The sequence below is a fragment of the Beta vulgaris genome, chromosome 3 (genome assembly GCF_026745355.1).
Source record: "Beta vulgaris subsp. vulgaris cultivar EL10 chromosome 3, EL10.2, whole genome shotgun sequence".
Taxonomy (NCBI): Eukaryota; Viridiplantae; Streptophyta; class Magnoliopsida; order Caryophyllales; family Amaranthaceae; genus Beta; species Beta vulgaris.
Genome location: NC_079204.1, coordinates 55,814,979 through 55,841,293, shown reverse-complemented (window position 1 = coordinate 55,841,293; position 26,315 = coordinate 55,814,979). Strand labels below are relative to the sequence as shown.

General features: G+C 35.6%; 3 protein-coding genes across 6 annotated transcripts; all 3 read right to left on the bottom strand.

Annotated features, from left to right (window-relative positions):
• Nucleotides 1-468: 468 nt before the first annotated feature.
• On the bottom strand, nt 469-7,494 carry LOC104889688 (eukaryotic translation initiation factor 3 subunit H). 4 transcript variants are annotated; one of them, XM_019248289.3, is made up of 13 exons: nt 7,311-7,494; nt 7,126-7,211; nt 5,596-5,712; nt 5,351-5,454; nt 4,682-4,748; nt 3,832-3,965; nt 3,701-3,749; nt 3,087-3,158; nt 2,893-2,994; nt 2,732-2,799; nt 1,848-2,000; nt 1,160-1,231; nt 469-740 (listed from the first exon to the last, which is right to left on the bottom strand). In XM_019248289.3, the coding sequence occupies exons 1-12, from the start codon at nt 7,318-7,320 to the stop codon at nt 1,174-1,176; spliced, it is 1,020 nt and encodes a 339-aa protein (XP_019103834.1). In that variant the 5' UTR covers nt 7,321-7,494; the 3' UTR covers nt 469-740; nt 1,160-1,173. The 4 variants fall into 4 exon arrangements, with proteins under 4 accessions (XP_019103834.1, XP_019103833.1, XP_010673270.1 ...); XM_019248288.3 differs by lacking the exon at nt 469-740 and adding an exon at nt 794-1,080; XM_010674968.4 differs by lacking the exon at nt 469-740 and having other exon boundaries at nt 794-1,231; nt 7,311-7,493.
• Nucleotides 7,495-10,063: 2,569 nt separating this feature from the next.
• Nucleotides 10,064-11,610, bottom strand: LOC104889687 (CRIB domain-containing protein RIC4). The gene is made up of 3 exons (XM_010674967.4): nt 11,225-11,610; nt 10,955-11,074; nt 10,064-10,543 (listed from the first exon to the last, which is right to left on the bottom strand). The coding sequence occupies exons 1-3, from the start codon at nt 11,346-11,348 to the stop codon at nt 10,299-10,301; spliced, it is 489 nt and encodes a 162-aa protein (XP_010673269.2). The 5' UTR covers nt 11,349-11,610; the 3' UTR covers nt 10,064-10,298.
• A 1,161-nt stretch (nt 11,611-12,771) lies between these two features.
• On the bottom strand, nt 12,772-20,695 carry LOC104889686 (leucine-rich repeat receptor protein kinase MSP1). Its single transcript, XM_010674966.4, has 3 exons — nt 20,225-20,695; nt 18,902-18,976; nt 12,772-16,876 (listed from the first exon to the last, which is right to left on the bottom strand). Exon 3 carries the CDS (start codon nt 16,856-16,858, stop codon nt 13,034-13,036), a length of 3,825 nt encoding a protein of 1,274 aa, XP_010673268.2. The 5' UTR covers nt 16,859-16,876; nt 18,902-18,976; nt 20,225-20,695; the 3' UTR covers nt 12,772-13,033.
• Nucleotides 20,696-26,315: the final 5,620 nt, after the last annotated feature.

The window sequence follows — 26,315 nt, the reverse complement described above, 5'->3', positions numbered from 1 at the left end:
GTGGACAAAAACATATACTTGTGATATAGACATTAGGGTGGGACATTCTTTTCAAATTTATGAAATATCAACTTTTTATAAATTGTGCTTACAGCATATAAATATATTTAAATTGGCAAACATATCGAAAAGAATGTATCAAATGTTTAGAAATACAGAAAATAATTCATAATTGTTATAGACATAATTAACGACTACAAAACAGAACGTCAATAATTTTGAACCAACTTCTGGAGTTCTACTAGTTGCTAATGCAAAATCTCCAATTATAGGACAATTCGCTTCAGGCTTAGAGAGGTTGATGAGCTTTTTTTTTGACAAATTCTGCGGTGGACTCATGTAATCATTTGAATTCTTACAGACTAACTTTTCCCTAAAATTGTATTTTTGGTCCATATTATGAGTCTTGGTGCTAGTTTTTTTTTTAAGTCAACCTACCATTAATTCTTTCAAGTGAGACACTTCTCGTCACCAAAACCAAAAATTAAAAATAAATAAATAAATTTGGTAGCCCATCTGATCAATATATCCAACAATAAACATGATAGAAAATAGTCTCTAACTAGGGCAATAAAGGTTCCTAAATAAAAGCAAAAATAAGTTCTCCAAATTCAAGTCACCTTTACCATGAGTGTATACTCCAACCACCTGGTCATCTTTATATCAAACCTCGATAAAACTTAGCTCATCCGACCCAAAGCCGTAAAAGTGATTCCCCGGTGCATGTCGCATCTCAGACGCTGGAAAAAAAACTCGCTCACTAGTATAAAGATGAAGTGCATAAGCCCAGAGCTTCAAATATCCATTGGGATTACTCAGCAGCAAATTACATGCAAAGCCCTTACGAGCTCCTTATAGAGTGTACACATAAATTTAAAGAACTCCAATGAAAACCATGGGGCAAAGCATAGTTATTGCAGCCAGTCATTTTCTCCTTTCATATCCAAGCAATGATTCTATGAGCTGAAGTGTATGATACAAACATCACAGAATTTAAAGAAAAAAAAGCACCAAGAATGCGGTCAGACAAAAATAAACTAGTCTACAAATCTTCGTTTCTCGAAAATTGACACCAACTCCCTGGAAAATTTTGATCCATAAAGGACAGGATTTCTAAGCAGCAAAAATGTATTTGTGAGTTTTTGTGGGAGAGGCTCACCAAGCTTCCGCTTATCAATTTTCATGCAATGCTTTGGTCAAATATAGTCTGCTAAAGTTCTGTCCAGCAACCCTGCAATAGATCAAAAGCATTAAAATTTTGCAGTCTCACACCCCCGCCCAGCGGGTGAAAGGTAATCACGAGTAGCAGAATCATCATTAGAACCATCATACTTGCCGACCACCAATGAACTGATCGTATTAACCAACCGAAGTTAACTTCAGTCATTATAGTCGCGACAGTAAAATCATAGTTTCAGCATGAAGCTACAAATCCAATTGAATAACAAATATAAAGAGAAATGTACGACTAAGAAGATAGAAAAGCCTTATAATTCATGAAAGACAATTAACCGACTAAATATATCCCATCACTTGGACTCAAGTGCTTCTGACATACACAGCTACTTGTCTACTCAGCTTTTGTACAAAATGATGTCATAATTTCAATCAAAAATAAAGTCTCACATGTCCATATCCTTGACGGTGTGTCAAGGTTCCGATCCAAGTACGAGAGGTAAAATGAAGAGTCCGAGCAACACAATATGTTATTTGGAAACTCACAAGCTCCAAAAGTTCATTTGTGATCCAAAAAAAAAAAGGAAAGGACAGTCCAACTTTTTTAAGCAATTGTTCCAACTTCCAGGCATGACATCTCAAAATTTTGGACCAAGTTAAAGTTTACATACCCATTAATTTGGTTGCAGTAGTTGGCAATTTGATTTGTTATGAGGAAACTATCCAATCGTGATGGCTCAGGAATTGGCTTGAAGATTGGATTTGAAGGATCCTCTTCAGCTAAAGGCTCTTCTCCGGCTGCTTTACGTGACATGTTCTCCGCCCTACAAAACACAGTTGGCATGAATGAGAGACAAAAAGATCGAATAATTCCCATATGCATCACTCCATTCTGTTTCCTCAGTGACAATGCTGCTAATGTAACCAAATTAACATTCAATACTATCATAATAAAACTCTGACGCTCACCCTATATTACTTTATACAACTCTTTTACAGCAAAAACAACGGGTATGGTCTAGGGAGGTCAGGACTCAGATGTTTTGACCAAGATTGTAAAAAAGGAACGACGTCCCATACATGATTAGTTAAATAAAAGCACTAGTAGTTGTTTAAGTGGTAGTAAAAACGTTTCCATACAAATATAAATTGCAGTGACATCAGAAGACACAACTGACAAAACCATAATTTCAAAAACAAATAATGACCCGGACTAAAGGAGAAGAACACAGGAGCCAAATCAAACATGACCTAATGACCAAGACTAAGAGAGAAAAGCCCATCTGGAAGTCCACCGCAGGACTTTCCTAGCAGGGGTTGATCTCAGCCAAGTTCTGTCTGTTTACTTTTCCCCAAGGCTTTCAAGTTTAAAGGCCCAATTCAGACTCACTGTGAGGGCCCTAAATGTGATCCTTCTATACCTCTTCACATTTCTTTCAAACTCATTTTTTATGGGAAAACTGACTTAAACAAAAGAAATTAACCACTGGCCAAAGATGTTATATCCCTTTTCTTTAGCTTAGAGGTTGCTAGGTTCAAGAATCACAGATATTACCTTCTCTTTTGAAGCCATGCTTGCTGCTGAGCTTGTTGACGGGAGAGATTCCGGTAATAAAATTGGAACTGCACCAACATAGGAGAACAAGAAAGTCAGTATTGTCAAACTAAAAGGAGCCTCAATTAGACAACAAATTTCATAAAGGCATGAAATCTGACCTTCTGCTGTTCCATAGACAAATCATCCATGCACTCAACCAAAAATTCCAAGTTCCTCTCCATGTATGGAGTAGTAGATAATTGCAGCCGGTCATAATCACACTATAATAGAAGTACAAGCCACACACATTCTCATACAAGTCTCTATGAAATAGCGATTTCTCGCAAAACAATGCAGGATTGTAAAGACATACCTGAGTGACCGGTGAGTCAGTTTCAAGTTCTGTCATCACTGCACTTATTAGAGGCGAGTTCGAGACTTTGATCTGCCAAGTACAAAATTCAGTTATTCTAAAGATAACGCAAACATACAGTACTTTTTAAGTGAAGTCTTTTCAGCCTAAACAAATGACAGCCCAGAGAAGCAATCATATTGTTAGCACTAAAGGGGGTGAAAAATCTTTATCGACCCCTGGAGTAATTTTTTGGTACATGCAACGAATCCTGGGTCTAAGGATTGAGGCTTTCGCATTATTGTTGTTGTTTAGATGCAGAAGTGAAATGAAAATTTTTTTAAGTCTCCTTGATGCGAGATAACCAAGTATAAGCCAAAAATATTCATGAAACCGAACAAGGTCATCCCCAAAGACCACATTGCAATTTTATGTCCCAAGAGGCACTAACTAAGTAGTAAGTATCTCTACTCATCTCCATCACCAATGTATACTCCCTCCCTCAAAGCTTGAAAGCAATGTGGACGGAGAAAGTAACTCGTAAGAACACAACTTTCTATAATTCATCTTATTATAATAGAGTAAACAACTGTCTAACATATTCACATTCAAGATGAGAAAAAATGAGAACTTACCGGTATTTCTTCAAAAATATCCACCCATGTCAGGTTCTTCTCCCTCAATCTGTCACATTTAATAGGTGGGTAAGAGTGCAAGTAGATTAACTTCTCAAGAAAAACAACTTTAACCGAGGAAAATGGCATACTTCTCTCCAGTAAAATTATTGCTGCGGTATAGCTCCATAAAAGAATCTGAAAGCTTTAATGCCTTGAGAGCCAGAACACCTTGATTTGATTTTGATGGATCATATATAATGCAAACACAGCGCCTTATATTTTCCTGCAATGTCATATGATTACCATTAGAGATGGCATACAAATTGGGGAGAGAATACAAGGAAACAATGCAAAAGATAAACATGGTGCTAATCTGATAGATAGATAAGTCATACTCTTTAAGTCTAGATAATTTTACAAAAAAAAAAAAAAACATTAGATTAACAATTTTTTTAAGAATAAGGGAAGTCCTCAAGTGTATAAAATAATACTGTAATTACTAGTAAAGCTCAACAGCATAAATCATTTACAGCTGAAAGGGAGTGTTGTGACTAGCATTCTCATTGTACAAACAGGTAAGCTGAATATGCTAGAATGCTACTGGTCTTTGGAACCACAAAAATGACATAAGATCCAAGAAAAGGGATTTTGCACTAAAATTCAATTTTACGGATACTATAGAGATAGTATCATACTATCTGCTACCTTGGTCTCAGAACAACAGACGACATTTGATATTAGAAGCCAAAAATTTACTAACTTCAGCAAAATATGTGTTGAGTCACAATATTAAAGTATCATTGAAAAATTTATCTTAGAGTATCTTTGAAAGGTAAATTTCCTCGTCACAGTTAAAGATCAATCATAATGTCACCCAGTATAAAATAATGCAACAATGGCAAAACATTTGGTGAATTCAATTGGAATAAACATGCCACTGGATCATCTTAGTCATACATGTGTATATTGAATGCATGTTTAAACAGAAAAAAAAAATACCTGGTAATTCATGAATGTCTCAATTAGTTCCACGGTCTGATACGACCCCAACAAGGTTGACTGATACCTGAAATGTTGCATTCGTCTGCATGAGAATCTAAAAGGCGACAACCATAACTAAAGTACTTTTTGGGTAGGGTTTAGGGAGGTTAAGTATACACAGCCTCATCGCCAGTGAACCATGACTAGCTAAGAGCTATTGCTAAAAGACCCCAGCAAATATGTTTTTTAAAAGGCACAAACTAATACTCCCTCAGTTTCACATTATAAGCCACACATGGCTTTCGGAAATTTACTTGGACAACTAAAATCTCCTATACTCCAACCGTTCCATTTTGATATAATCCTTATTTTCCATAGCTTCCAATGCACGAATTGAGCCTTTAATATCTTCGATTACGCATTAGTAAAATTTTGAAACAAGTTTATGCTTTAAAAATACACATTGAAACTGATATAAATCAAATCCCATATTGTTTTTTTTACACATTAGTGAGAATAGGACATGAAAAGTTCAAAACTACTAGTACAACAAGTTTACACTATATTCAGGATAAAAGGGACAGGAGTCTGCTGTGAGTTGCTGTTTGAGAATAGGACATGAAAAGTTATAAGAAACACACTTTGGCAGAAACATATACCAACAAAATAAAAACAAGTATTGCTCACCATCCAACAGTGTTGTTGTCAACATTAACCTCTCTCAAGCACCTCATCATTTCAAGTTGATAATTAGCACCTTCAGCCTCGAGTTCTTCATCCTCTTCTCTGATCTAAATATGTTTTGAGTGACGATTAAAAGAAAGGCATTAACAAATTCAAAAAGACCCTCATGCTTGCTAAAACTCTCAAGGTTGAGCAAGGTAGCAAACAGTAGAGGAAAGAAAATAATAGACTAAAATCACTTTACATACCGGGAAGGGAAAGCAGTTAGTAACTTCAAGGACACTGCCAACATCTAAGCCAAGAAGCTGCCCGGTGACTAAGGCAGGGGAAAACTCCTTACAATGTTTAATTATTTTCAGTATTGCCTGCTCAAGAAAACACATCAATAACCAAATGCCGAAGTTTCAGATGCCTGCTAATATACACCTCTATAAGCACAAGTAGGATGAATCAAATACATAAAATGCAGCCCATTTTTCAATATATCACCACTTACAGCTTTAATTACCAATGTTAAATAAATATGACGTTACAATTAGAAACTACATGAATTCGTGTCAAGCATCAGACTAAGGTATATCGTCTTACTTTCTCAATTAGATGACTATTGGAAAACTGCACTTGTAATAGAACAAAAAAAAAGCTCATACTAGAAAGCACCCATAAAACACATTAACTTCACATTTTAGGAATTTGCAGATCGAATCTTCCTCTTGTTCACATTTCTATCGGGTGTTCAACATCACACCTTTTATCAGGAATAGATTGCCAGCACCACTAGCCATCCCCTACCACCACCTATCTTAACTAAATAGTTTACAGTCTAATCTTAGCCTACGATCAAAAGGAAAACCTTCTGATTCAAATACCTCTTAAACGAGCAATCTCTGTCCACGTCACTTACTCAGACTCATTCTCTCGGGAAAAAAGAAGTTCTGTCCAACTTCCATAAATGGCAAATCTTCCCGCTTCTTTAATTATGTCTCTCTCTTCAGTCCATATATGGGTGATTGATTCAGTCTGTCTCCCTCCCTCCCTCCTTTGTCAGTTCTTGCCAAATGGCGGCTTTCAAGTAAATCTCTTTCAACATCGTCATTATGTTTGTAAGTTAATGCAACATCCATAATCCCTTGATTTCTACAACAGAACTATCCACTTCACTTCATTCTTCTCTCTCTCTCTCTCTCTCTCCCAACCAATATATGACTCATAGGTCCACTTCCCCTTTCTCAGCTCTTTCTACATAGCAGACTTGAAAGGATCTCTGTCTGTTCCGTCTAAGCCAGGTTTTCGGCTGAATCTCATTCAATTCATAAGTTCAGCCAAAACCCCTCAAGCTCTCAATTCTCTCCAATTGAACCCTCCGCTAGTCTCTAATCGTCGAACATCACCCAATTTATCTTCAAGTCAGCAAATAATTCACTTGATCCCAATCCTCCAATTTCATATACACCACAAAGACTCTAACTTTCATATAACTATTCTCTCTTATTCCCCCCTTCAGCTAAATTCAAATCAATTTTCAATCCAAATATCCAATTGGGTGCATATTTCATACAATTTCCTCTTTCACACAGTTACATTACTACAATTTTCTCTTTCTTTTTCCTCAAAACTTTGTGCAAATCAACCTCCCTCCCAAAAAAAAAGGATCCAAACTTCAGCAGAAAAAACCCATCAAATCTCATGAATCCAAAACATATGGAAAACGACATTTCGATTAATAACTTATAAACTTCCATAAAAAAAGAGCTAAAAATAAGTGTGGAGAAAATTACCAAGCCCTCAATTTGAACAACGCGAAGAGGAAGAGCAACTTCCTCTGTTTTCGCAGCTTGAAGAAAAGATCGAATTGGTGCAGCTGCTTCAAAATACCACCATAAATTCACTCGTCAAGAAAAATCGCAAAAAGAAGAAATCGCGAAACAAAATTATAGAAATGATAGGGAATAAATAAACTTACGATTCGCCATGATTGAAAGCTCGAACAACAGGAAGAGAAAACAAAAGATGAATAGATTCAAGTGAAGAGATTTTCTACTTCCTGTTTATGAGAGAGAAAGAGAGATAAACCCTAGATACCCAAAATTTTATTCCTTTCGGATTTTTTTTGTAGAGGGGATTTTAAGTCACTCTCTATTGTTAAATGACTCATTGTAGTTTTTGGTTAAATTAAAAGATTTTGCTAAATGCCGCCCAATTTTTTCCTACTAACGTCATGTATTTATACTTGTTAGTTGTTATGTATTTATACTCATACATTTCCTTACTCTCTTTCACTCTACATTAGCATTCTCTTAGTAATATAACGAGATGGTAAAAAGCTTGAAGTCGTTGGAAAATGTGAATTATCGAAAATTTTTAAAATCTCGTAGTCCTTCAATGGAGGAAATGGAAGGGATGAGAGAGGGAGAGAGAGTGAAAGATGAGAGGGAATGGAAAAGGTGAGGAGGAATAAGGGGGGGCGGAAAGGGAATGAGTGAGGGAATGGGGAATGGGGAATAGGGAATGGAGGGGAAAGAGAACGAAAGACCCTTGTATCTTTATACCAAAATACAAGGCGTTAGTAGAAAAAACATGATGACGTTTAGCAAATAAGTTAAATTATAGTTTTGAGTAATGTCTGGAATTCGAAATGTTACTCCACTTAATTACCACATCTCCCTCAATGACTCACTATAGTTACTTAGTTAATGGTGGCTAGTTTAACTAAAATACAGTGAGATTAGAGTTGATCAACTCCATACCGACCTGCGAGCTCAGCCCGACCCGAATTATATTTGTTTTGGATTGGACTTTGGGATAGTTAAAAAGGACTTTTTAGCCCATGTTTTTCGGCCCGACTTGATTTTGGTCCGAAAAACCCGCTCATTTTGGCCAGAAATATCGGGCTTGGGAACATTTTTTTTTGCCCATAACTTGGTCCGACATGACCCGACCAATGGGCAATTTTTCTAGACGTGATTCCCGAACCTCGCCCGGCCCATGATCACCTCTAAGTGAGATCAATTAAAGAAAAGAAAAATATGTTATTTGGATTTATAATATTAATTGAAAAATAGATATTGTAACACTTGAGTTGTCGCTAGTTCATATTATACCTTCGTTATTAAGTGCTAGTTTGGTTGACAAGAATTCAGGTAGACAATGAAAATTCTCATGATTTTTCTCATTTTGAGAAGTTGTTTGGTTGACAAAAAGTTGAGAAAAATGGGTGCAATGGAAATTCTATGGGAAATTGAAATTTCCACAAAATATGTGAATTTAATTACCCACTCCTTCCTTGGTCAATCAGAATTCATGAAAACTGTAAATTTCTTCATTTTAATTTTTAACCAAATAAATTTAGACAATTTCCTAGGAATTACATAAGGGGAAGGAATTAAATTTCCCATTTATACCAAACGAGTATTCCCTTCATTTCATAATATCGTGCTTGTTTCTTCTTACACGGACTCCAATATATATATATATCTCTGACTTTCCGTATTTTCAATTTCGTATTAATAATAAATATAAAAAATTGATATTATGAAAATACTCATTGGGGAGAACCTAGACCTGGGCATGGGCCGGACATGTTCACAGGCTCAGCCCGCGGTTTTGGGAAATGGCGGGTCGGGCTTAAAAATTTCATATTTTGCCCGCGGGCCGGGCTCGTGCCTCCTGCGAGCCTGATCCGTATTTTATGTTGTTTTTTTGACATTTTAAGGCTAAAAAAAGAAAGGAAATGAGTGTTCGGCCCACGCGGGCTCGTGTCGATGCAGGCTTGAAATAAAATTTCTTTACCGTGACAGACCCCCGGGCCCACGTAGTAGACAATGGGCCAGGTCAAGCTTCGAGCAGACTCGTGCCGGCCCAGCCTGGCCTGACCCGCGTGCTGGCCCGTCCCATGCACACCTCTAGGCGTACCTAACCATGTCCCTATTATTGACTTGACTCCAAAAAGTAAAAAAAGGTTGAAACACAAGTCTTCAATTGCCTTATAAAAGGGATGAATTTGGCCAAAGAAACCCTAATTCGGTTCCTTTGAAGACACACTGAGGCAGCCAAGACTTTCTCTGTTTCTTGTTTGCCTTTCTAGTCTTCTGTTAACTTCAATTAGGAGTCGGAAGACAAAACTTCAGTCATCTCCAGAAAGCCATTGCTATTATTAGTTAGCTTTGTGCTCGCTGTGATGCCTACATAATATTAACTTAATTCTCCATTAATCTTTTATTACTTCACTATTAGTTTTTCTTCTCTGTTTATTGGTGAAAATTAATTGTAGAAAAAGAGAAGATTTTTTGGTTAGATTTTCTGTTGTGGGTTAGTTCAATTTCTACTTTTCTATCCCAGATTTTAATTATTTGGCTATTGCTGCCATTTTTTTGAGTTGGGTTTTGTTGAATCTTGAAGAAAATGCTTAATTTTTTTGCTTTTACTATCCAAGATCTTATCTTTTGGTTATTTTTCTATGAATTTTGAGGTTAAAAAATGGTAATTTAAAGAAATGCTTAAATTTGTTTACCTTTACTATCCAAAATCTGATCTTTTGGTTGTTTTTCTGTGAGTTGAGGTAAGATAATGGTAATTTTCATTGAATAATTTGCACAACAGAAGATTGATACGATTTGATTCCAAAGATTACATACAATCAAATTTGAGGTAAGAAAGATGGTAATGTCATGGGTTTTCTGAATAATCTGCATTGTTAATCCAATCTCAATCAATTCATAGCACAAAAGATTGATATGATCTAATTTCCATATATTACATACAATGATACAATCACTCCAGAATTTTAAGAGCTAAATTAGTTGAAATTCACACTACTAACAACATGAACAATGATTTTTTCCCTTTTTCATCTCATATATATATATAATCAAATCAATGAGTAAAAACTAACCAAAATAAGCCTATAATTGTAAGAAATTAAACCCAAATATCTTCCTTTATAACTGTTGTATCAAACTTGTTTAACATCTCCAGTAGTAGCAGCAGAAGCTTGTTGTGCCATTGCAACTTCAAATTGTTTCAAAGAAATTGATGGGAATGAAATAATTTCTGAAGGTGTTAAATTCTCCCACCCTTTTGTGGCATTTGATATTGTTGTTGAACCATCCCATCCTATGTGTGTTAGATGCTTCACATCTGTTGGATACCCTATTTCCAAATCCTTTTCTTCTTCTTCATGCATCTCTTCCTTATAGACTAGTTAATCACAAACAACCAATATCATAACATAGAATAAATTGTCCATGAATTGGATAGAAAATTATTTCAAAATCGATGCGAATGTTAGTATGTCGAAGCACAAGTGTTGGAAACAAATGTAGTACTTCTTCCGTTTCGTTTTAAATACAACAAATGAGTATTATTTATGAGATGTAAAATATTTATTTGTTGCATTTAAAACGAAACAGAGGAAGTATCATGGTCTATTAGTGTTATTGATATGTGTCATTTGTGTTTCGATAATACAACATTTGTGATTAGATATAGTACTATGGTCTATGGTACTAAAAAGTTGTGATGAGCAAATAATGTTCATGTTGGTTATTGAGATGTTTGCATAAATCATTATTCGAGTTATGAATTTGCAAAAGAAACTGTTGTTCTTACCAAAGAATTGAGAGATGGATTTGAGACTTTTGATCAATCTTCGAATTCCATGGGATAACTTGGATTTTGGAAGCTTGAAGCTGAAGGATTTCTTGGTGATAGATGAATCCTTTTGTCTACCTTGGAGAACATATAAAGCAGAATCCAACCAAATTTAATCATTGAATTATTGAAGTGAGCTTAATTATTATCTGATAGGATTAGCATAATCAATCACACAATTGAAAAAACATGAAGCTGGAAATAATCAAGAAAAGAAAGAGTTCATACTAGTTTGAGTTGCATTATTAGGAGGTATCCCGGAGCCAACAGCAACACTCGAACGAGAAGAGCAATCGAACGAGTAAGGAAGGATTATCCATCTATCAGTTTGTACCTTCATGTGTTTACTCATTAATGACACAATAACAACAGTTGATAATACTAATTAAGGAGATATAACAAAGCAAGTAGAAAGCTATAATATGTGAAATGAAGTTTTGAGGTGAATGAAGGGTGGTAGTAGTTTCTTGATTAGCCTTAATTATTAAGGATGAATCATAAATCATGCAACGTGTGGAATGTGGATATGTAAAGTACAAATCTAAGTTTGGTGCAAGAGATGCAAAGAAGAGAGAAAAGAGAGGAACTATCATGGTCATGGAGTAGTTAAATTAGTTGGTGGAACCGTGCTACTCAACCAACTAAATTGTTGATTGCAAGTCCTTACTCCCTCTGTTTCAAATTATAAGTCATTTTAGCCAAAAATTTTTGTTTCAAAATATAAGGCATTTTCCATTACCAATGTAAAATTAAATGCAACTTTATACTATCAAGATAATATTATAGGTTATTTTCTATTATCAATACAATATTTAATGTCAATTCTTATTACCTATGCAAATCTAACTAAAACTAACTAAATTCTTAATATGCGTAAAAGTGGTTTACATGCCTTATAATTTGAAACGGAGGGAGTATTATTTTTAGCTATTTTGTCGTTTAAGTAAATATGAGCCCACTAAATTTAATCAATAAAATACCACCTTTCCTCTTTTATAGTTGAACAAGCCACCATTTCCATATAAATTAGGCATATTTGTGTTCATAGAGGACAATCAAGAAGAAAAAAATTACTATGTCTATTAGTCTATGTGGTTAATCATTATCGTGATCAATAATAAATTGGCATGAGGATAATTAAACGGGTCTTTGAATTTTGAATAAACATTTGTTTACCCTAGATAAAGGTTATCCTATCGCTAGAAACTATATTGGGGTGATTTTTTTTCTTATAAATTACGCATAAATAAGTTCCAACAACTTCTTTTTGTCATTTCAGTTACCAAATAGAACTTTTACTATTAAAATCCTTAACTATCTATTATACTTCCTCCGTTTCATAATACTCGCGACACTTTCCATTGTGGGAAGTTTCGCATTACTTGCTACACTTCCTTTTTGGACAATAAGCTCTCTCTATATTTCTCTCCTCTCTATGCGTCCCTTTTCTTTTTACTCTCTACCTCTTTCTTTTCCGAAAATTATCTAGGAGTCCATGAATTGATAAGTGTAGCGAGTAATATAAAATGGAGGAAGGATAAAATTATAAAAGATATTTTAAAGTATATGATTTTTCTGGTCTATATACAATGAAAGTAGGTCCACTAGTAACTTAAAGAGGTAGAGTCTGAGGAGAAAGATGATGTATTAGGTCAAGTCAATTACAAGTAAAATTCCTGGATTTAAGATTCAGACAGACACTCAAGCATGTCTTTGTTTTTAAGAAGTGAAGGTGGTGGCCAAATCTTATGTGCTGAAGAAGGCAGAATAGGGGATTTTGGTGGCTTTTAATTCTGCTGAACTTATCAACAAGTCAGCTAACTGTCAAGATTACGGTTTAAAAATGCTATCTAGTGGGCCCAAGGCCCCAAACTATGGTGATTTCAAGAATGAGGGCATAATTTCATTCAAATCACCCACAATAACTTTTCTGATCTCTAATGTGACTTATTTACAGATGCTACATTCAATCAAAGAACTATGCTTCAGATTACAATTCCCAACTTACACAAGATGGGAACTTGATTATAGTACTACTTAACTCTCTATTTTTATTTCCTTCAACAGCTTAACCACTTCGAGCATGTTGGGTCTCTTTGCAGGATTGTCGTCGGTGCACATTCGAGCGACATTTAGGACCTGCAACATTTGATGCCTCCACACTGCGACAGATGGAATATATGAATCGAGCACTTCGTCTTCTCTGTCATTAGCCATCAGCACACGAACCCAACCTACCAAGTTACCGCCCTCAATGTCAGCCTGCCCAGTTGGTGCCCTGCCAGTAACCAGCTCCAGCATCACCACACCAAAGCTGTATATATCACCTTTTGTTGTCGCCACCATAGACTGTCCATACTCCGGAGGTATATACCCGAATGTACCAGCAAGGACGGTGCTGACATGGCTCTCATAAGCACTGATTATTCGGGCGAGCCCAAAGTCTGAGACTTTGGGCTGAAAGTTGCGATCCAGTAGTATGTTGCTGGACTTGATGTCCCGGTGAATGATATGAGGCACAAACCCATGATGCAGAAACGCAATGCCCCGGGCAGCCCCCAAACAGATCTTGAAACGGGTGGGCCAATTGAGGGCTTCCACTGCATCAGCTCGATTTCTCAACCATACATCAAGGCTCCCGTTCTCCATGTATTCATACACTAGAAACCTTTCCTCAGAAAAGACGCAATACCCAGATAATGGAACAAGGTTTTCATGACGAACTTTTCCAACAGTCTCCAACTCAGCTAGAAATTCTCTATCACCATGGAAGTGGCCTCCATTAAGCCGCTTCACAGCTATGATCCGCCCCTCTGGAAGGGATGCTTTGTAAACTGTACCGAATCCACCATCTCCAATTATATACGTCTTGCTGAAGTTATCAGTGGCGGATAAAATTTCTGTGAGGCTCAAACGGGTGAGAGAATGCTCGAATGTAGCAACGTTAATGCTTAACGGTTCCTTAGACTTCTTGCACATAGGCTCATCAGACAGCTCAACTGTTGTTACAAACCCATTGTTTCTCCTGTCAAGAAGTTCCCCTTCGTGCTTCAATATCCAGTGCCTACCCGCACAGATTATTAGAACAAGAAGCACAATAATGACCCCAATCATTGCACCCCACACAGGAGCTCGGGAAGCTGTTCGCGGAGGGACAGAGGCTAAGCATGGCTGGTTATGCTGAGTGCAGGAATCAGGCACAGGTCCCAGGAATCTGTTGGCGGACAGATTGATGAAGGAAAGGCCTTCAATGTCACAGATATTGCATGGAACATAGTTTTCAAAATTATTACCAGAAAGATCTAGGTATGTCAAGGCAGCAAGGTTTGATATAGAGGTTGGAAGGCTTCCTGTCAAAGAATTGGCGTGAAGGTCTAAAAAGGAGAGGGTGGTTAAGTTTGCAAGGGAGTCACATAAGGGGCCAGAAAAATGGTTATTGCTAGCATTTAGGTGAACAAGTGAACTGGTAGGTGCAAAGTGGCAAGGGATGGTTCCGGAAAGGGAATTTGCACTGATATCCAGGTAGGTCAGGCTTTCGATACTGAAGACAGATGGTGGCAATGAGCCACTGAGAAGGTTCCATGAAAAATCCAGCTCAGTTAAGCTAGGCATCAATGAGGCCAAGTTATCTGGAATAGAACCAGTAAGCTTGTTGTGGGAAAGGATAAGGCCCTGAAGATTCTTCAATGTGAAAGTTTTGGGTATGACCGGACCAGTTAAATGATTGGAAGACAAATTTACCAAGCTCAAGTGGGAAAGGCCAGATAGTTCAGATGGAATGCTGCCATTCAGTTCATTATTGTGTAATAATAGCTCTGTTATTACAAAGCACTGGCCAATTGATGCAGGAATTGGACCCTCAAACTTGTTGTAGGAGAGATCAAGCAAGCCATAATGCTGAATGAACTCGGAATCTGGCAAGGGCACCTTTTGGAAACCAGAGCATATCTCTTCAGGAATGAGACCAGAGAAGTTATTCCACGCTAATACCAAATTATCCAGCAATTTCAATCTTGAAATGGACTTTGGAATATGACCTGTAAAGCTGTTTGAACCAAGATCCAAGGATACAAGGCCTGTGCAGTTAAAAAGTTCCATAGGAATCTCTCCGGTTAATTTATTACCATGCAGAGAGAGATTAGTGAGGTTCCTCAGTTCTCCAACAGAAGCTGGGATGGCCCCTTCAAAGAAATTATTATCTAATTCCAGTCTCTGTAACGTCTGAACCTTAGCAAGAGCTGGAGAAATCTTTCCAGTAAGCAGATTACTACCGAGAGAAATTTCCTTCAGAGTTTTGGACTCCCATAGCTGATCAGGGATCTTTCCGAGAAATTTGTTCTTCGAAAAATCCACGGTGTAAAGAGGAAGATCACCCAAGTAATCAGGCAATTCACCAGAAAGACTGTTTCCCGTCAATATCAAATTAGTCAGATTGTGACAGTTTCTGAAGGTATCTTCAATGCTTCCAGTGAAGTTATTGTTTGACAATGACAAAAAATTTAGAGACAGCGCATTGCATATTTCTGTAGACAATTCACCAGAAAGCATGTTAGAATTCATGTCAAGCCACCTTAAATTCGGCAGATCGAGTGGTGGTATAGACCCTGTGAAGAGGTTCTCTGCTATCATGATAGATGCCACTTGCTTCCAGTTGGATATCCAACTAGGGATCATCCCTGACAAGTGGTTGGAATCAAGCATCAGAGATTCAATCGATTCCATCCCAGCAAGTCCATCCGCTAGAGGACCAGAAAAAGAGTTGAAGGAAAGGTGTAAAGTCTTCAGCCTCTTGCAGTTACCCAGCTGTCCAGGTATGCTCCCACTCAACCCAGCATTTCCAGCTAGAAGGTACACTAAACTGGTCAATTTTCCAAAGCTTGCTGGCAGTTCTCCCATGAAAGAGTTATGTCCTATGTTCAAATACATCAAATGGGATAGCTCAGCCAATTCTTCCGGAATAGCACCTGTAAGCCTGCAGTTCTGGACATTGAGCTCCTGAAGTGCCCTGAGATTGCTGATAGATGATGGTATAGCTCCACTGATGCTGTTGTCTGCCAGATCGATTGAAGTTAGATTCATCAAATTCCCTATATCTGCTGGTATGGATCCAGTTATGGAGTTCACTGAGAAATCAATCCTTATGAGGCCCTTTAGATTTCCGAACCCAGGAAAGATAGGACCAGTAAATCTGTTGTGACTAGCATCAAAGTACGAGAGACTAGTAAGGCCGCCCAAACTTGAAGGGAGCACACCAGAAAAAGAGTTTGCACCAAGATCAAGCGACTCCAATTTTGAGAGAATTCCGAGTTCTGGCGGAAGATTTCCAGAGAAATAATTCGCATGAAGTGAAAGCTCTACAAGTTCCGTTAGAAGGCCAATAGTCGAAGGCAAGCGACCAGAAAATGCGTTACCATCCAGCACAAATTTCCTGAGATTTTTCAGATTGGACACAGTTGAAGGTAGGGTTCCAGACAGCTCATTGCCACTCAGGTCCAGGACCTCAAGTTCCTCAAGACTCCAGATGTTTTCAGGCACGACACCCGTGAGCCCACACTTACTGAGATTAAGATACTTCAGGTGCTTTAATTCTCCTATGCTACTAGGAAAAGGTAAGTCTAGTGAAGAAGATTTACAAGGCAGATTAAGCCTAACAACTTCCAAACCTGTACACTCCACGCCTGTCCAGTTACAAACAGGTGTCTCCGGGTAAAACCAGCTGGGAATCATATCTTTTCTCTGGATTAAACTCTTCCTTAAAGCAGTGACTATCTCCAATTCACTGGAAGCACTGGCCAAGGAAGCACACAGCACACCCAACACAAGACAAGTTAAACGCAGAATCTTCATTCTATACAATCTCATAAGAACAAATTTGCATCCCTGCATATATAAAGAAACATCATATTAAGTCCAAAAGATCTGGATAATTTAAAATAGGTACAAATCTAAGGCAACTCAAGGACACATTTTTGTATCTAAGCACTTTGCTGCTAGCTAGCTCAAAAAGATGACACTACCATTAAGCAGAATAGCAGATTACACACCTTAACTAAAGTTTAGATAACCACATATCCACATGAACACTCAAGAGCAAGGTAGAGAAAAGACAGAACACATAACTACAAAAAAGTAGAACTCCAAGGAATTCAAATAGAAATTCAAATATAGGTAAATTAAGGCACTTTTTCCACTCTCTTCCTCCCTGATCCTTGCTCATTTTGCTACTCTTCAACCTTGTTCTTTTGGACTGAATTTTGGCTGAAATGAAATTTAAGCACAAAAACAGATTGATGGTTGAAAACTAAAAAAATAAGTCCAAAAGAACACGGCCTTAGAAGTACTAAATCATCAACATCAAGTATTTTACTCACCTTGATTGCAAATTTACAACTTAGGAACCACAGACCCCACTATACTTCATGCCAAAGTTAGAGTCTTAAAGAGAAGCACAAACTAGGAGAACAAAATGATAGAACTATAAAGGTCAAGAAACTCAATAAAATTTCAAAATAAGTCCTAAAGTTCAAATCTTCATTGTTACAAAATCATGAGGAAAGTAAGAAAATCTAAATGGACCCCTACATCTCAACCTTTAACCCCATCACGGGTACCCACCACCATTGCAAATCATATACCCCACTTCAAGTACTTCTGGAACCATAATTGTAAGGAGAGTTTATTTCTAAAAATAGAATGCTGCAAACACAGAAATCATAATTCACAAGGATAATTCCAAAAATTGAGCTTTGACCCCCCCAAATGTGGTCCAAAATTGATCTTGCCCCACAAAGAAAACCCTAAAGAAACTGTTCTTCTTCCCTCCCAACCCCACTTCACTCACTCCTCAATTAAAGAAACTCATAATTTATACTTCCTGTTATAAGTTATAACACATACAAACACTCACATTTCTTAGAGTATGTACAATGGGGCTCTCCAACTAGCTCTCCAACTAGCTCTCCAAGGAGAGAGAAAATGGAGAGCCACCTCTTACCCAACAATGGGGCTCTTAGGTGTGTCTTGGGTGTCTCTCCATGGAGACACTTTGCCAAAGGGCTCTTGGGGGAGATACCATTTGGGTTGATGGAGAGATGGCTCTCCAATGTGTGGGACCCACTTTTTATTGTAATTACTTCAATTCTTTTTTCTTCATGCAACCATTTAATGATCTTTTCTATAAAAATAAAAAAAAAAGATGGTAATAATTATTATGCCAACAAGTATAATTTTCCTTTATCTATAAAATGAGCCTAATATTGGATATTTAAAAATTAGTTTTTCATGTTGTAGGTTAATTCTTCATTCCATGCCAAATTTATGAAAATTAAATATTAGCACTCATAATTATATTGTTTTTTAAAAATTCTACTTTGCTTAAATTATGAAAAAGATTAATTTGTAATTATATTTAATTTACATGAATAACTTAATTTATATAACTTTGATCATAATATGAAATGAAGTTTATTTATTGACATGGGGACCACAAAATAATGAAAAGTTGAATGGAGAGCTCTTTAAAGGGTTTTATTATTGTTGGGTGTTTTTAGACATGGCTCTTGAGAGTAGCTTGAAGAGAGAGAATAGGAGAGAGAGTGTGGAGAGCTAGTTGGAGAGACACCAACCATTGTACATGCTCTTACCCTCTCCGCAAACCCCCCTATTCTCCCCCAAATTTGTTCCCAAATTCCGTTGTTGTATATTATAACAGTTACACATACAAACACTCACATTTCGTACCCTCCTTCCAAACCTCCCCTAATCTCCCCCAAATTCGTTCGAAAACCCCGTCATGAATTATAATAGTAACAGTTAAGAATACCTTAGAGCTCACTCAATTATCATTCACCAGCTAAAGTTTCTAAAATTTTGAAACTCTAAAGAAGTAAAAATAAAGGGTGTTACCTTTTCAATTTTCACTTAACAGTGATGTATATACTGAACCTTATTGCATACAATCACTTCCTCCTCATTGCATCACTGAAAGAAGAAAAAGAGAGGTCTTAATTAATCAAATAAAAAGAGAGGAGAGAGAAAGTGAGATCAGCTCAAATTAATGAAGTTCATTAAATCAAAACCACTTCCATTGAATTCTAGTACTACTATAGACTAATAGTACTAGTACAATTCAAGCACTTTACCATGAATTACCTAGTTCATAAACTTAGACAAACAAAAAAAAGACCTTTTTTCAAACTATTACACGGAGTGCAAAGGTTACAGCAACATCTACATGAATCATTAATGAACTCGAATGAAACCATAATTCAGAAAATCAGATTTACACTTTTTCATGATGAATTAAAAAATAAAAAGGGGCTCAAAAAAGATATTTGCAAAATCTTTTGTACAAGCTAATTAAAATAATAAAACCCTAGCACACGCAAACATCCAATCAATGAATTAATACTATTATTTAAATATCTAGAGATTAAATTATCTAAAAAAATTGACAATAAATGCAACTCAACCTCCACTTTACATTACATTAATCTGAAGAACAAAACGTTTACGATTAAAAAATTGACAAAATCTACGAATTCATCGGAAAATGACAACGAAAAAAGCGCCGAAAAACAACATTCTTCCAAATAAGAAAGAAAAAATCGAGAATTGAACTCATATCATACTATTATGATTATGAGCTACTATTTTCCAGTAATATTATAGAACTTCCGAATTTACTGAAAATGACAAACGAAAAAAACGTCGAAAAACAGCATTCTTCCAAAAAAAATAAACGAGAACTAAATTCATATATTATGAGCTACAATTTACCAGTAATATTTGAAATTCAGAAGAAAAAAAGTTTAGGATTGAATTGATATCGTAATTATGAACTTACAAATTCACTAGAAGATACGAAAAAAAAGCGTCAAAAAACATCATTCTTCAAAAAAAAAAATAAAAATAGAGAATTAAATTCATATATGAATATGAGCTAATATTTCCCAATGATATTTGAAATTCAGAAAAAAAAGGTTTAGAATTGAATTAATATCGTAATTATGAACTTACAAATTCACTAGAAAATACGAAAAATGCGTCAAAAAAACAGCATTCTTACAAAATTAAAACAAAAATAGAGAATTGAATTCATATAATGAGCTACTATTTAGCAGTAATATTTGAAAATCGGAACAAAAACATAGAATTGATTTAACATCGTAATTACAAGCTGCAAATAGAAGTAATACTTGAAAATTAAGAAAATAAAGCGAAATATACCTGAGTTAGGTTAATCCAGAAGAAAAGCGTGAAAATGTTAAAAAAAGAAGAGGAGAGAGAAAGTAGTGGTGTGTTATGTGTATGTGTTTCCGTACAATGCAGCTTTGAATTCGTTGAATAAGAGTTGAATGCTTTTTTATTTGATTTTCTGGGAGTAAATCGAATCTTTTTATATAATAATCTCAACTAAAAAGGAAAAATGAAGTGGAGAAGAAAGAAAAAGTGAAGAGTTTGTTAAAATGGTGATGATGATATATTGATGTTTCTGCAGAAATTTTAACTTCATTGATGTGGAGAGAGAAATAGAGAAGAAGAAGTTGTAGTAGTAGTACTTGAGGTAGGGGTCCATACTAGTAGTTGCTAGGGCTAGTTTGGCGTGGCGCAGAATGCGTGAGCTCACTGAAGAGAGAGAGAAGCGGTTACTTCCAAAATTTCTGCAGAGGGATAGGGTATCTTGATTCTTCACCCCTCCTCCTCCCCTCTCTCTCCACTTTATTTTCTACCATATCGAGTATTCGAGTTTAGTTGGTAAAGTCTTGTAAGCGTGGTACTTTAAATTTTAGACCTAAGGGTAAGAACATTGGAAGTCTTAAGAGGAGTCTTGAGGGAAGTCTTATTGCAAGACTCAACAAAACTTAGGTGTTGTTTGGTTGGAAGCTATTTCCCTTGGAAATAGAAATTCCTAGGAAATACATTATGGGTGTTGTGTTTGGTTGAACGGAAATGGGAGAAGCATAGGGAGTACAAATTCCAACGGAAATAGAATTTCCCATGAAACATGGGAAATCACTCACCAAGCCCCCCCTTGGTGAGTAATTTCCTAGGAAATGCAATTTCCTATGGTGTCAATCAAACAATTTTGTCTAATTCCTAGGAAATTAACAAGGGAAAGAATTTCCCATGAAATGTAAATTCCCATGGGAAATTACTTCCCATGTGAACCAAACGAAACCTTAGCTATATCTGAGTAAAGTCTTGGACAAAGTTTTGAGTTGAGTTTTGATATTCAAGACTACTCTCAAGACTCTTGCCATGCAAGGAATATATTTTTTGGGCAGTAAAAAATGTCACGTGTCTTTTTCTTTTTTGTGGAGTGAGTCTGTATGGAGTCTGAGGAATAAAGTGTAAAATTGAAATGAGTTTGAAATGAGTCTGTAGAATTAAAAATTAGTAAAAAGCTGATGTGACATAGTCTGAAGTTTGGAGTTGAGTTTGAGGGATAAACTTACCCTAACATTGAATCTCGTTTACATTTTAGTCCTCCGTCTTCTATTAGTTTACCTTTTTCTTTTGCATAGAATTTTAGGAGAAATAATGTTGTGGTCATAGAAAGAAAGAGAAACTGTTATTTTATATTAAAGTTGAATGTATGTGTGATAAAAAGTTTGTAGTCCCATTTCAAAAACAGCAAAAAAAAAAAAGGGTAAACTAATAAAGGACACCCTTAAAAGAAATACGGGTAAACTAATAGAGGACGGAGGGAATATATTAGAGAAAGTATTGTGTCAAATAGGTCAAAGATAAGTAAGATAATAGGTAATTTAATTCGACGAAAATAAGATTTATAGGATATTTAAGATGAATTTATATAAGTAATTTAAAGTTAGATTAGTTTAGAATTCACATAGGTCAAAGATAAGTTGGATAAAGTGTTCTTAGATGTATATACTTGCTCCAATTTTTTTTACTACACACATTTTTTTAATGGAAGCTAGTATTAAAGAGTTGAAAGTGGGAGTTGTAAAAGCCTAAAAGGTAGATGACTCATATGATTGAGAAAAGTACATGACAAAAGATTTTCAAAATTTGAAATAATGTTTAATTTAATTTTTCATATGAATTTAACAAAATTCATATGAGTACATGACAATATCTTTTTTTCTAATATTTGTTAGAAAATATTAAAAGTTTGACCGTAAAAAAAATTCAAAAAATGAGCATGGAGAACTGAAGAAGTTATTATGCTATGTCCCCATCATTTTTCTTTCCATATAATGTGTTTGAAAAGTATATTTTGGACTTAATGCATTAATACTCCATATGATTATTTTTCTTTCCATATTAATGACAACTACCTATATTTGTACATAAATGATATTCTTATATCTTTTTAGATTAATGAGAAGAAGTGTCTTACTAGACCGTAACCTCTTGTATATATGCTAACACGATCCAACTACATAGACAAGGTTCGTTAGGAGTTGGAGAAGAGGGAGAAGGATAAGAGAATCACAACTCCAAAGTGTGTGTAGTGGAGTTCGAATTAATCGTACAACATTATTGAGTTTGTGAGACACAACCCTCACCACTAAACCAACAATTACTACTAAAAATATTAAGCTCCACTAGCCTAGAAGGCAAAATTTCAAAAAACTACCTTTTATAACATAAAATTTTCAAAACACTACCTTATAAAATTTTTCTTTCAAAAATCTACCTTATATAACATAATGTTTTCAATATACTGCCATTTGATTTTTTTGTTGACGTTGACTCTTTAATAACATCAGCCCTAATTGTTGTTGCCGGTAGGGCAACAAACAAAAAAGAGAAGAACAAAAATGGAGGAGAGAGAAGCTAGCGGGAGAGGTAATCATTAAGAACAAAATAAAATGAAGGTCAGTTTGGCACCTTATGTCAGCGGTATCTGGTCGTGAGATCAAGGTAATAAGTAGCAATGAACTCGTCATAGGTGGTTAAACCCTCATAATGGGATGGGTCGATTTTTTGGTGGATGGAGGTGGTGGTGAGGTGGGATGGCAAGCATGGTTGTTACATGTGGTAGGGGCGGTGGCGGCGGCGGGAGAAGGGAAAAACTCGTAATTTTCACGTGTTATTAATGGAACAAAACTAATATTTTAAAATTCCATTAAGTGGTAGTGATTTAAAAAAAAAATAGTCAATCTTGATATTTATATAAAATTTTAGACAACTTAAATATTTATTTCAAAAAAAAGTATCAAAAGTATGGCATTTGTTGACAAATTTTCCTATATCCTATAATGGTATTAAACATGATCAAGTTATTCGAGTACCATTGAAAGTGTTTTAGATATCTAATGATTTTCTTTTTATCATTTTTCTGGTGACTAAAAAGTGTGACGTACTGAGCAATACTTCATAAGATAGACATTGAGACCATGTTTTTTAGGCTGAACTGAACTAAACATAATTAAGGTAAAATTGTGAAAGAAAAGTAGTCGAACTGAACTGAAACTATACTCAAAACATCATGGATAAGTGTGCACTCTTGTTCTCTTCCGCATAAAGCAGTTGAACTGAACTGAACTGAACTGAACTGAACTGAATTGAACTGAAATGAATAGTGATATGTGAGAGTAAAAGTATTGTCAAGAGCTGAACTGAACTGGTATGAACTGAACTGAACTGAATTGAATTGAACTGAACTGAACTGAAAATAAGCTGGGGAGAACAGACCCTCAGATGATGGAAAACCAAGCATTTACATATAACGCTAACTTATACATACAACAATGCTTCCTACATGATTACTGTAGGGTTACTTGGTTGTGGCTTCTTTTTTCTCGAAGCTTTGGTGCATATTCTCGTGAAATAGCCATGCTTATTATTTGCCATTAATGGATGACTTATTAATCACAACTTATGGAAAACAACCACAACCACAACCACATTAATTTTTTAACATACTTGAAAAAGGAAAGCATGGAAAATCACTGCAAATTCAACTTTAAGATGTAAAATTGTATTTATTCCTCAATCCCGAAATATATGTTAATCAGAGGAAAGAGACAACAAGTCCAAGTAAAAGTAGTTCATTAATAAAATAGTGTAAACAAGTAGTTTAAGAAAGTGACAATAGCATGAATATGGAATATTTATTTATATATGTGTAATGTGTTGTAACAATTGCATGAGAATGTGGTGGGGCCCATCAAATTTTTGTATGGTGCAGCATCTGCTGCATGGATGTTCTTGTGAGTTGTGATTCTGAAGAAAGCTTCTGTGTATGAACAAATGCAAAAAGTAAGGTGAGGATCACAAGGTGGTGATTGATGGCCAACAGAAGATCTCACGCAAATATTTCTTGGAAAATACTTTTACTTCATAGCTTTTTTTTTTGGTTACTGTTAAGAGTGTTAGTTTACCTCTTTGCCTGATCAATAAAGAATCTGTTCTCTTTACTATTTTAGGTCTAATAAGTTTAGAGGTGGGCATACATTGGACCAACAACCTAATTCATTGTCCGCTAAGTGGGCTGTGGACTTGTCACGGTCAAAAAATTTATTTCAAGACCGCACTGGCACGAGCCCGCTTAGATGGCACGTGGGCCGAACATCCCTTTGTTTTTTAGTCTAAAACTGTCAAAAATTAAAAATAGACAACATAAAACACGTGTCAGTCCCGCAAAGAGGCACGAGCTCGGCCTGCAAACCCACGGGTTTGGGACAGGTCGTGGACAAAATATGAAAATTTCAAGCCGGCCCGCCGCTCACAGGCTTCAACCAGACATTTCCCCGAGCCCGTGAACAGGCATGGCCCATGCCCAGGTCTAAATAAGTTTATAACAAGTCTGATAGGATTTGATTAGGTCTAACACAACACTCATTTATAAGTTTCAATAACGGTTAATAAAATCTAATAAGTGCAGTTCAAATAAGTTTAAGCTTTTTCAGGTAAAGAGAACACACCCTAAGACATTCTTTTTATTATTAATATCTTCAAAATATGATTTAATAAAATCAGTAACTTAAATCTACATGTTGAAATGAGTCTAATAAGATCTTACAAGAAAATGTTTAGTGTTACGTAATAATTTTGAATACGATCAAAATTCATAATATAAACTTTGGCTTTGAAAAGCAAATGGGTAAACTAATAAAAAATAAAGTGAATATTTACTATCGTTGTTGAATTAGTGCTTTGTTATAGAAGTTATAGGTGTTTTAGGCCCTCGTTTAACCTTGATATATAGTTTGTTTTGTTAGTTAGTTTTATTAACTAATTGTGGTTATATTAGTATACTCCCTGTTTTTTTTTTTTATTATTCTCACTTTTTTGTGTCCGTCTCCCAATGTACCTCTTTGAACTTAAATATTTTTCATTATATATTAGTAAAAATTATAACGATTAAATATTAATAATGTAATAATTGAGACGAATCAAACAAGACCCCACATGAGTATATTTTCTCTTATAAATTGGAAACAAATTGAGAAGATTCTCTCTAAGCAATAGTGTCAAGATTCCAAGTGATAGATAAAAAACTGAGGGAGTAGTTGTTTGTCTGAAACTAAGGGGCCGTTTGGTTGAAGTTGGGAAGTCTAGCTTCCCTTGAATTCACATTGCTTTCATTTCCTAGAAGTACATTTTTTTGTTTGGTTGAACATGGGGAATTCTATTTCCCATGAGAATTTCCACTTACCAAGGGGGGCTTAGGTAAGTTATTTCCTCAATTTTGTAGAAAATAAAACTTCCTAGGAAGTTGGACTTCCCATGTTTTGCCAACCAAACAACAACACATATACCTACTTCCTAAGAATTCTAATTTCCCATGTATTTGAAGGTTGACCAAACAAGCTCTAAACTGTATAAAATATAAAAGTACTACTTATCTTTTGACAAACGGTTTAGGAGAATTAGGTCGCGACCAATTGGATGCTTGGGGCTTGGGAGATCGGTGGTAATTTTTACTTTATATCGATTTGCAATGAGAATTTATATTTTTTTCTACTTTCATAAAGATTTGCGAATCGACATACTAGATACAAGCAAAAGCACTCTTATATTTTTTAGATGCAATATTTACCATTATAGTGAGTGGATTATTGATGCAAAGAATTATCTACTATTTTATTTCGAATCCAAGACAAAGCATAATCACTCTTATATATTGTCTGTTGTTTTTTTGGATGCAAAATCGATATATTCCTTTCACATGATTTTTTCTAAGTTCATCTGAATTGAACTTATTAAAACTTATGAAATAATAAATTTATTGACACTTATTAAAGTTTATTATATAAGGGGCTTAAAATTATCTTAACTACACTAAACTTATTAGACGTAAAACTTACTATTTTTTAAAAATGAAGAGAATACACCCTGAAAT